This window comes from Helianthus annuus, chromosome 4, assembly GCF_002127325.2.
Source record: "Helianthus annuus cultivar XRQ/B chromosome 4, HanXRQr2.0-SUNRISE, whole genome shotgun sequence".
In the NCBI taxonomy this organism is placed as follows: Eukaryota; Viridiplantae; Streptophyta; class Magnoliopsida; order Asterales; family Asteraceae; genus Helianthus; species Helianthus annuus.
The window spans coordinates 200,876,280-200,887,926 of record NC_035436.2 but is presented as its reverse complement, the minus strand read 5'-3'; the positions used below and the strand labels follow the sequence as shown (position 1 = coordinate 200,887,926).

Sequence of the window (11,647 nt, the reverse complement as noted above, 5' to 3'; positions counted from 1 at the left end):
ATATCAAGCAAAATAAAACTTTTAATCCCATTCATATTAAAAACACGTTTGTTCAGTGAGGACAACACTTTTTATCTCGTTTTGAATATAATGTAATACTATATACTAGATATAAACATTTTTTAATTTATTCTACAAAAGACTATGAAATCTCACCATATAATCTTTTTGCTCGACTTGTTTTTCTATCACTAAACTATGAAATCGCATACAAAGTGACAAAAGTCAACATTAAAACTACGTAATATTAGTTATGCTTATTATATTACAACTTAATTTAAGATTTCAATCTTTGTATTTTAGCATAAGAATGATGAAATCCACGACTTGGTTTGTATTTTATATAAGAAGAATATGAATCCGATTCAATATTCAACTGAAATATAAGTTTATCAGATGTTCGTTCCATTTATATATTACTTAATAAATAAAATGTAACTACAATAACAAAATAAATGAATAAATAAAGTATAATATGTTAATTAAAAGAAAAGGTAAGTACAAAATACATGAAAAACACTAGTTTGATAAATATTTTTAAGAGAACACTAAAATGATAAATATTTTTTCCACCGACACTAGTTTAGGAAAAAAACTCCACCTTAGTCTCCTTTATCCGCACCTAACAAAATTATCACAAAAAATAATTGTAATCCATTTTGGCCCGGCCACTGTAGCGTTCATAAATCCAAAACTGGTATGCACACAAACCCAACTGTGCGCACAACGCACACGGCACACGTTAACTTCCGCCAGCGGAAACACCTTCGTTTCCAAACACGATAACTTACACAAACAAAACTCTCTTTTTGACCTAATCAATCAAATTCATACCAATTTCAACATTACAGCACAAAATTCTCCAAATCAAACATCAAAACCACTCATTCTATCACTGAATTCATCTATATCATCACAAAACACTAGCTGATTTTGTATTTTTCTTACTTCAACAACAATAAGTTTGAAATTAGGGTTTACTGTGTTCTAATTTGGTGGATGATGAGTCAGTCTTCGTACAGAGCTCGATCGGTTGGGGATTATGTGGTAGGGAAGCAGCTCGGGTCGGGTTCGTTCTCTGTGGTGTGGCATGCGAGGCATAGGGTTCATGGTACGGAAGTTGCGATTAAGGAGATTGTTACTGGAAAGTTGAATAAGAAGTTGGAGGAGAGTCTCATGTCTGAGATTGATATATTGAGGAATATTCATCATCCGAATATTATTCGACTGCATGATATGATCAAGGTAGTTTATATGTTGTTTTTTTGCTGATTTTGGTATAAACAGTTAATATTTATATTATTTGTTTGTTACATGCCTTTTCAAGTGAAATAGAATCTACATATTTTAAGACTATCCACATCAAGGATGTTTGTAGGTGACATGGAGGGTGTTCATTCCTATGTGGAGGGCATTTGTGAGAGGGATGGATTAGTGGGTGTTGTAGAGGATGACATGGAGGGTGTTCATTCTTCACAATTCTTGGGGAAGAATGGTGAAGAATGGCCTAATGGTGGGTCCTTTCTTTTTTTTATAAGGTTGTTTGTGGGAAGGATATATATGTTATTGTTGTGGGTAAAAAGTGTTTGTGGGAAGAATAAGTGAAAAGCTGATGTGGCATGCTGATTAGGCTGTTTGTAGAAAGGATAGCCTTTCACTGATGCGGATAGTCTAAGCATACTTTAGGAATGCACTGTAAGAGGATACTTGAACTGTGGAGCACATTGTATCTATAGTTGATGTATGTAGAGTTGTACTCTATGTTATGGATGGTAAAAACTGAAATTTTAGTAAGGTTTATGCTTGATTATCTGCCTTTTTTAAATTTTCTTTGGTTAGTTATAGATGGAGATGCGCAGCGGAGATAATAGATGGTTATAAGTTACTAAATGACTAGAAACAGAAAGAAGGAATGTTGAAAAGTTAAAATTATTGAGAAGTGCATGAGTGAAATTAAGAATGGTGTGTGCTCCTAAATAAATTCAATTTACGGTTTGCAAAATGAATTATGTGTTGTCAAGTTATATCTGCATAGAATTGTCTTTGAACTTCCTAAATAAATTCAATTGACGGTTTGCAAAATGAATTATGTGTTGTCAAGTTATATCTGCATAGAATTGTCTTTGAACTTGAGGGTTTTAAGACAAGTAGCAGCAAAACATAGTTTATTGAATGTTGCTTTAGCAATGTAAGTTGAGAAATGTTTGTGCAACTGTGCCCGTATGTACAGATACTTGTGAGATAACAATAAAGAATGCATCTTGATTTATTAGTCAAAAACTGTTTTAATGTGACCATAGTTTTAAAAAACGGCTGAGGCGTGCGCCTCGAAGCGAAACGCCCAAAAAACGATTCTGAGGCGCGCCTCAGGGGGTTTATGTTGTACGTGCGCCTCAGAGGGGCTGAGGCGCTAAAAAGCCTCAGGGGTTTTTGATACTTGTTTTTTGATGTTTTTGAATTTTTGTGTCAATTTCAAGCAATTTATGTCTTTTTTATGTGTGTTTTTGATCATTTTGATGAATTTGATGATGAATTTATTTAGTATTATTATTTTTATAACATATATAATTTTTATATTTATTTTTTAATTCCGTCTCGGGCTTACGCCTCGTGAGGCGAAGGAAAAACGCCTCAAAACTTGTTTCCGTTCTTTTAAACCTTGAACGTGACATCCTTTTTTTCTACTCTTCGTTTTGGGTTCTATAATTTCATTATTCCATCCTTGTTGTGACTTGTCGGCATCGTTACTTCTTCCTCTGTATATTCTCTTATTTTTAGCACTTATTTTTGATATCACTTTTCAGTCCCTTCGAGGCTTTTTTCTTCAACCTTTCGAATTCATTCTGTATCTTTTCCCAAGGCGATACACTTTTCCTCCATAACATTTCCCTTTTCCTCTATAACATATCCTCTTAAATCGTAGTCTGAAGTTTGAATTCAGGTGAAAATAAGATGCCAAATTACTTTCAAAGATTAATAGCCACTAAAAATTGAAAATTCTGTGTTTCTAAAGTGATCTACCTCTCAAAATTAAACTGAAAAGTAAAAATGAAATGTAGTAAAATGTTGAACCATATCTATATCTTAGTAGTTTTTTTGAGATTGTTTTTGAACTCTCAAGTGTGTGAATTTAGGAGCCCGGTAAGATACATCTTGTGCTGGAATACTGCAAAGGAGGTGATTTATCTATGTTTATTCAAAAACGTCAAGGTAGAATACCTAAATCAACATCAGTGCACTTTATGCAGCAGTTAGGTATGTAACTAACTAACTATGTATCAGAATAATATTTTGTTATCCTTTTCAAAATTACTAGTATTGGCGGTGAGTGATTGGGTTTCTTAAAATTGTTTCTTTTTTGCAGCGGCTGGTTTAAAAGTCCTTCGTGATAATCAAATTATCCATAGAGATCTAAAACCACAGGTTGGTATTAAATTTTTGTACTTGAACGCATGATTACAATTATTTACTTCTATGTATGAAAACACGATCACTGAGATCTGAAAGCTAGCTTTAAATAAGCTGCAAAACCAAATCGGAAACATGGTCACATATTGGACTTTTGGTATCATAATAACACACGTGGCCTTAACTTGTCCACACATCTATCTCAACTTCAGTATGTATGTTTATTTCTTACATTACATATCGTATCTGTTGAACAGAATCTTTTACTCTCTACAAACGATGACAATTCGACTTTGAAGATTGCAGATTTTGGTTTTGCAAGGTAAAATTATTGCCAGCAATACATATATATGACCATGCCCATGCCTTATGGCTTAAAAATGATAATAACATCTTATTGTATTTGCAGGTCTTTGCAACCTAGAAACCTTGCAGAAACCTTATGTGGCTCGCCACTTTATATGGCACCAGAAATTATGCAGCTTCATAAGTACGATGCCAAGGTGAAGACTTTTAACAGTTGTTTATAAGTTATAACAATTCTCCAAAATTAATGTATAAATGGAAACACAGGCAGACTTATGGAGTGTTGGTGCCATTCTATTTCAACTTGTAACCGGTAGAACGCCATTTACGGGAAACAATCAAATTCAGGTTTGTAAATCTTGTATTACTATCAAGTGTTAGGGTTTCAAGGACACTATATATTACGCATAATTAGGGCTGTAAACGAACCGAACGTTCAGCGAACAGTTCGTGAACCGTTCGGCGGGAAGTTCGTTTATGTTCGTTCGATTAGCTTAACGAACGAACACGAACAAAAAATTCCGTTCGGTTAGCTTAGCGAACGAACACGAACATAAACTTATGTTCGGTATGCGTTCGTGAACAGTTCGGGAACATGTTAATTTCCTTAAAGAACGAACACGAACATGGCCTTGTTCGTGTTCGTTCGGTTCGTTTACAGCCCTACGCATAATGATTTAAGTTGACAGCAATCTGACCTAATATTTTGTATTCCTTGTTTTAATTCCGCCTTTCATGCAGTTGCATCAAAACATCATGAAATCAACTGAATTGCAGTTTCCTCCAGATGTGAAGGACTTGAGTCCTGAGTGCATAGATCTTTGTCGAAAATTATTGCGACAAAATCCAGGTATCTGTGACTTGTACTTTTGACAATAACATAATTTATGTTGGCTTCAGAACTCTGATCCCCATAATTTATGAATTTGACTACTTTGATGTACAGTTGAAAGGTTGACGTTTGAGGAGTTTTTCACACACCCATTTTTCACCCAAACAAAACCTAATGAATTGTTAAGGTAATAAATAAGTGGAAGTGCTTCTTTCATTTTAAAAGGCATTTTACTACATGCTAAATAATTAAATAATGTATGGACGTGTGGTATCTGCAGTGATAGGAGGTCGCATAGAACAACCGATGGGTTTTCATATCCTAAAAGCCCAGCTTTTAAGAACAAAGAAGAAAATAACCAAGATGATAACCTACCATTCAGTCTCGATGATGATTCAAATGCTCTTGATGGAAGCCCGCCCGTTAAGAGGTCTCCTTTGAGATCTACGTATGGGTTTTCCTTGGATGCTCAAGTTGTTAAAAGAGACGTCAGACCAAAACCGGATAATAACGGTTTTTCATCTGGAAATCGTAGATCCTCAGAAGGAAATCTGAAAGAAGCTTTGAGATCAATTGACCATAGACCAGCAAATACGCGTTCCAAAGGTATGTTTTCCATAATTTACAAAAAAATATAAATATAAATAAATTATTATTTTATTTGGTCATTCTTGATTCACTGTCTTGCGTTGGACAGTAGCGGACTCGTTGGAGTTCATTGATCAAGATTATGTTCTAGTATCCGGTCCCTTGGGTGATGCACCTTCTTTACCAAGTGTTTCTAAGGCGAGCCAAATAGCAACATCCAAATCACCTTCTAGTGCACCTCTGCCCATAATTGGTGGTGCCACCAGTAAACTCCGCTGCACCGGGAGCTTTGAAAGTCAATGTTCCGCACCATCTGGTACTTCTCATGGATCAGTTGATTTAATCGATGCTTCCGAACAGCCACCAACCGACAGCATGGCGAGAATCAAATCATTGCATGATTGTGCCTCTGCCATCTCTGATCTGGTCAACGACAAGGCATGTTTCAGTAGTTCTTGACTTCTTTCTTTACATTTTCTCGAGTTATTTCCAATATTATTAAATTAACCGCTTTTACTTTAAAAAAGATGGAGGCAGGACACAGACTAGAAGCATTTTCGATTCAACTTGTGATCCTTGCAATATGGAAGCAAGCACTGGATATCTGTCACACACAGGCTGCTTCAGCTTTTAAAGGAAGTCCAATTCAAGAAACTACAACTTTGAACGCAAAAACCAACAGAGGATTTGATAGTCTTGATATCCAAGAATGTCTAGAAGCTGCCACGTCACCGCAGGATGTTTCCTGTCATATCGAAAGAATATTTCTTGGTGAAGTTGAAAATGCTGAACAAATTGCCAAGCTTATAGAGCCCGGTACACCTTCTAATTCAATTATTTAATATTGTACTTCCATAGAAATATTCAAGTAAAATGCCATTTTCGTCCCTGAGGTTTGGCCAGTTTTGCGACTTTTGTCCAAAGGTTTGTTTTTCCGCATTTGGATCTAAAAGGCTTGAAATCTTGCCATTTTCATCCGGCTCGTTAACTCCATCCATTTTTCTCCGTTAAGTCAGGGGTATTTTCGTCTTTTTTGTTAACCTAAAGGTCAACTCGGTCTTTTTCACTTTATGTACAAGCAATTAGCATAATGTACAAGTATTCAAAATACCCTTACCAAAAAAAAAAAAAAAACAAAAATAATATAGGTAAAAAGATGAAAATAACCCTAACTTAAGTACTTAACGGAGGACGAAAGTCGCAAAACTGGCCAAACCTCAGGGACGAAAATGGCATTGTACTCAAGATTTAAGTTAATGCTATGTGCTATGAATCATGATAATGTTATAATGTTGCATCTCCAAGAATGTCTAGAAACACCACCACCACCACCATACCATCATCGCCTCCACTGCTTCCACCTGTCCATATCACAACCCATGCCCATTTTGGAAACACCCCGTTTTGATGTGAACCAATGATACTTTTTTCGAAATGGGCTCTCGAAACCTGTTTTGCCTGGCTTAGCTATAATGATAATTTAGATCTTCTCTCTTCCCCAGGAAATGTGGGAATGCCAGATGCAATGGAAATGATATTTCAGGCGGCCCTTAATTTTGGCATATACGGGGCTGTAAGTCTTTATCAGTGTAGACGTTATAAGATTATTTATAATACAATTTATTATAATATTTATTGCATTTGGCAGGTGGATGAGTGCATGGGTCATACTGAAAATGCAGCAGGGTTTTATTCAAAGGCGGTGCGTTTGTTAAGTTTTGTTCTAGTGGAAGCACCGTCTCTGATTCTTAATCCGCCATTCTCGATCACAAATTCAGATCGGTATAGGCTTAGAAAGTATATAGATGTTCTTAACAATAGACAAAGCCATTCAAGATCTCAAAGGATAACACTCCTGAAAGGTGTTGGCGATCATGGTCGTCATTCTCCATCAAGCTTTAACTAACCAACTGTTCATATTTTCACATCAGTGCTTTGTAAAATTCTTTCTTGTACAGCTACTACTTATTCTTTGTGTAAGTTTGATCTGAATATGGTGGTGTTGGCCTTTGTATTGGCTCTGTGGGTGGCTTGGATTCGACACTTTGATACCCCTACTTTTGTCATCTGCAAGACAAATATAATAATATCTAAATTCTAATAAAAGACTAATTAATGCCATGTGGTAACCTTTCCTCCTTCCTCAATTTTTTATTTAAATTATAAAATAAAAATTCATATAAAACTATTACCAAATAAAGTGTGAGGTTTGTTTTTACATCAATTATAATAATTATTAATACAGATAACTTTAATTATCCGATAAAGGTAGTTCAATTCCTTCTTATTTATTTATGATTCATCCATTATAATCAGCACACGAATCTATATAAATCTTTCTATACTAATAAACAAAAATCTTTTTTAGACACGTGTCATTTTTTGGTAATTTATCACCCTTATTTTTTATTTATCTCTTTTATTAAATAATATTTTTTATTTATCTCTTTTATTAAATAATAATAATAAGTTAATTACATTATTATTATTAAATAATAAGACTAATATTAAACATCAATTTAACTAAATCTATTTATCTCTTTTGTTTAAGGGAATATTTCATAGAATAGTAACCAAGTTTTAAAAGTGTTCTAATTAGGTCACTGATGTTGTTTTTGTCCCAATTAGATAACTTAATATTCAAATCGAGCGATGTCATTTTTTCCATGGGTCAAGAAAAAAATAGAGTATAAGATGTTGCGGTCGAATTATTTTAATATATGAAATTATATTTACTAAAAATAAAAACCATTTAATTACATTAAAAATTAAAAAAACAAGTTACAATCCACGTAATCACTCGACGTTAGCATCAAATAAAAGAGAAAAAAGAAACAAAAATCCGCATCACCACGGTTACCTATGAAATGGATGAAAAAACCCTTAATTTTAATGAAGAATGAATGTTCAGTGACTTGATTGGAACACTTTTAAAACTTGAGTGACCTAATTGGAACACTTTTAAATCTTGATTACTATTCTACAAAGTTACCCCTTTGTTTAATTGGTTTCTTTTTTAACTATAAAGTTTCAATCTTTGGCAATTTAAGTCTAAAGTTTCAATCTTTGGTATTTTAAGGGTCAAGTTATTCTACAAATGCTTCTAATTGTAAGAAGTGTAAGAATGATTTATAGAGTGACAAGTGTCCAATAACCTAAAACTAATCCCACTACATCACCACCAAAAACCTAAACACCCACCCCACCCCACCACCACCCAAAAACCTAACCCCCCCCCACCCACCCAAAAACCTAACCCCCCCCCACCCACCCAAAAACCTAACCCCCCCCCCCCGGCAAAAAAAACCTAAACCCCACCCCCCACCCCCACCCCCCAAAAACCTAAAAAAAACCTAACCCTCCACCCCACCCCCAAAAACCTAACCCCCCCCCCCCCAAACCCCCAAAAACCTAAAAAAAAAAATCTAAAAAAAAACTAAACACCCACACCCATCCCCACCCAAAAACCTAAACCCCCACCCCCCACCCTCTACCCCTCACCCCCTCGGCAAAAAAAAAAAAATAAAAATAAAAAAATAATAATAATAATAATATTTTTTTTTAGGGTGGGTGATGTGGGGGGGGTTAGGTTTTTGGTGGTAGTGGATGTTTAAGGTTTTTTTTTTTTTTTTTTTTTTTTTTTTGTAGTGGGGTTTTTTTGTGTATTGGGTTTTTTTAGGTTATTGGACACTTGTCACTCTATAAATCCTTCTTAGACTTCTTACAATTAGGATCCTTTGTATTTGATCCTAATCCGGTATTTTAACCCATTTGATTAATTTGATTTTTCACTTCCAATTCAAAAGTTTTCATCTTTTGCAATTTAATCTCAACACTTTTTTTACTTTCAGCTTTCATAAATTCTTCGTTTAACCCGTCGTTCTAAATTTCCGACTTAACACGCCGTAACGTGCATGTGGGGTTCAACGTTTTTTCATCTATTTTTTTCCTGTTTGACATGCCCGTCGCAACACGTCTATTTTTCCCCGTTTGATAGGTCTGTCGTAATGTGCGAGTCAGAGATCGACTTAGTTATTTTTTTCTCAGTTTTACATACAGGCTCGTGGTTATGTGAGAAACATTTGTCTTTCATCTAACATGATATATAACTAATGAATCTCTCCGCCGTATTGCGACGGATGGTAATTCTAGTGTAACAATATAATATTACAATATTAATAAATGGCTTGTCTTGTTAGGTCTATTACTGTTTAGCATCTCTGTATGTAAAGAAACTAGGGGTGTTGGATTTAAATAACTTCAACTTTAACACTCTTAACTAATGAAATGACATGCTCTTCATTACTATCAATTTTCAACTTATTTTCCTTTAACAATTCCCAATTTACCCAACCCTAACTCAGTTAGTATTCTTATTAACATATGATAGAAACACTGAATAATAGTAGACTATCTCAGCCGGTCGTCTCGTGTGAAGTAGTTCAATCTTTATTTTTCACTCGTCGTATATAGTTGATCTCACAAAGCTGTCCTCCAAAACACCACCACCGACGACTCGCCACAAGGAGGAGAAGATGGGGGTTCTTCTTGTGGCCACCCTCCGGCATGAGAATAAGTATCGTTTTGAGAATAAGTGTGTGTTTAGAGTAAGAGAGTGAGAAATCGAATCCTTAAACCTGGAGGTAGAGTATTCTATTTATAGCCGGAAAATAGTGAGGAGGAGACCTGCCAGTGCTCGCCAGCTGTCCAACCAGGAGTAATATCCGTTATGTCCCTCTGACGTTGTCAGTCTCTGAGGTGACGTGGCGTACGGCTATTCGTTCCAGCTGGGCACTCGCTTGTACTGCCGTCGTCTTGTCCTCCTAAGATCTTGCAACCGTTGCTGGCGTCTCGTTATTGGTGCCACCTGTCGTCCTTCCTGTCTGCAGGGGCATCTTCTTGTCAGGTGTCTTCTTCGAGAAGCTTCTAGAACCTTCTGGATACCTTTGTGTGACGGGGACGCCAGTTTGGAGTGGTGTGGTCCCTTTGACATGTGTTGACATGTGATTTGGGATCATACCTCTTCAAGTCCCCTAAGTCCAGTGTGGCTTCCAGGTGAGTTTATCAGATGGGAGGGATTCTGGACTCAAAATAATTTCGATTGTGTAAGGGTAGTTATCAGTGAGCCAAAACGACGCATGGATTATGGCGTATTGAAGTGAGCCAAAAAGGCGCGTGGATTTGGCGTACATAAATGAGCCAAAACAGTGCGTGGATTTTGGCGTACAGGAATGAGCCAAAACGGCGCGTGGATTTGGCGTAAAGAAATGAGCCAAAACAGCGCGTGAATTTTGGCGTACAGAAGTAGGTCAAAACGGCGCGTGGATTTGGCGTACAAAAGTGAGCCAAAACGGCGCTGGATTTTGGCGTACAGAAGTGAGCAAAAACGACGCATGGATTTAGCGTACAAAAATGAGCCAAAACGGTGCGTGAATTTTGGCGTACAGAAGTAGGCCAAAACGGCGCGTGAATTTGACGTACAGACGTGAGCCAAAACGGCGCGTGGATTTTGGCGTACAGAAGTGAGCCAAAAAGGCGAGTGGATTTGGCGTACAGAAATGAGCCAAAACGGCGCATGAATTTGGCGTGCAGAAGTGAGCCAAAACGCCACATGAGCATCGGCGTACGCGTGTGGAATATTTGGTAGGATTTCTTCAATGAGAAGTTTCTTTTGTCAAGTTGTGTGGTTGGTGGGATTTAACGTCCGACGTCTGTCACTGTTGCTCTGCCGTCTGAGGTGGTTGTCGCATCAAGGAGGTGAATAGTTGCTTTTGTAGGGACATGTTAGGTGTATCAGGCACTTTTTTCGGCGTTGTCAGGCGCGTGGTGGCCACACACCCTTGATAGGCAACATTTCAGTTTTTGCCACCTGACGTGTCACTCCCCTATTGGTGGATCTCCCCCACTTGACGGTTCGGTTCCCCATCGCATTTAATGCGATGGGTATAAATAGTTGGAGATCCTTGGTGTAACGCTCCGCGTTTTCATGACTTTCCTAATTTAGAAATCGAGTTTTAAAAATCTATTTTAGAAGCTTGCCTCTTGCAAAATTATAATCCGTCGTACCGTCGGAAATCTTTTATCTCTATTTTAATTCATTATAAAAAATGGGTATTTATTCATGGTTTAATTGATTAAATTAAGTAGTTTTACTATTTAAAAGTTTATTTCTATAATAATCTAGTTAGTCTCGTTAAATTGTAAAGCTATTATTATAAACTAACTTAGTTAGTTAAATTGTAAAGTTAGTTCCTTGTTTAAAAAAAAAAGGTAACATAAGTTTAATTAAAGTCAAGAGGTGTTTGAGTTTTTGGTTCGAGTTTCAAGTGATTTTCGAGATTAGTCGGTTCAAATTCGGGTGACGTTTGGTTCGGGTCAAAATGACAGACATGGTTGTGACCTACGGCGACTTCGGGTCGTCGTCAACAGTGGAGGTGGCGATGTTATTCAGTCAGTTTGGTTTTGGTTCGTGATGATTCAAAGTCGGATTGTTCGGTTCAGCTATGGCTCCGA

At 36.5% G+C, this 11,647-nt stretch overlaps 1 protein-coding gene across 2 annotated transcripts; it reads left to right on the top strand.

Moving 5' to 3' along the window:
- Positions 1-717: 717 nt before the first annotated feature.
- Positions 718-7,240, top strand: LOC110937915 (serine/threonine-protein kinase ATG1c). 2 transcript variants are annotated; one of them, XM_022180376.2, is made up of 13 exons: positions 718-1,245; positions 3,135-3,255; positions 3,365-3,423; positions 3,666-3,730; positions 3,818-3,911; positions 3,982-4,062; positions 4,456-4,564; positions 4,661-4,733; positions 4,827-5,152; positions 5,244-5,572; positions 5,662-5,950; positions 6,637-6,707; positions 6,783-7,185. In XM_022180376.2, exons 1-13 carry the CDS (start codon positions 1,000-1,002, stop codon positions 7,038-7,040), a joined length of 2,121 nt encoding a protein of 706 aa, XP_022036068.1. In that variant the 5' UTR covers positions 718-999; the 3' UTR covers positions 7,041-7,185. The 2 variants fall into 2 exon arrangements, with proteins under 2 accessions (XP_022036068.1, XP_022036069.1); XM_022180377.2 differs by having other exon boundaries at positions 720-1,245; positions 5,247-5,572; positions 6,783-7,240.
- The last annotated feature ends 4,407 nt before the right edge of the window (positions 7,241-11,647 follow it).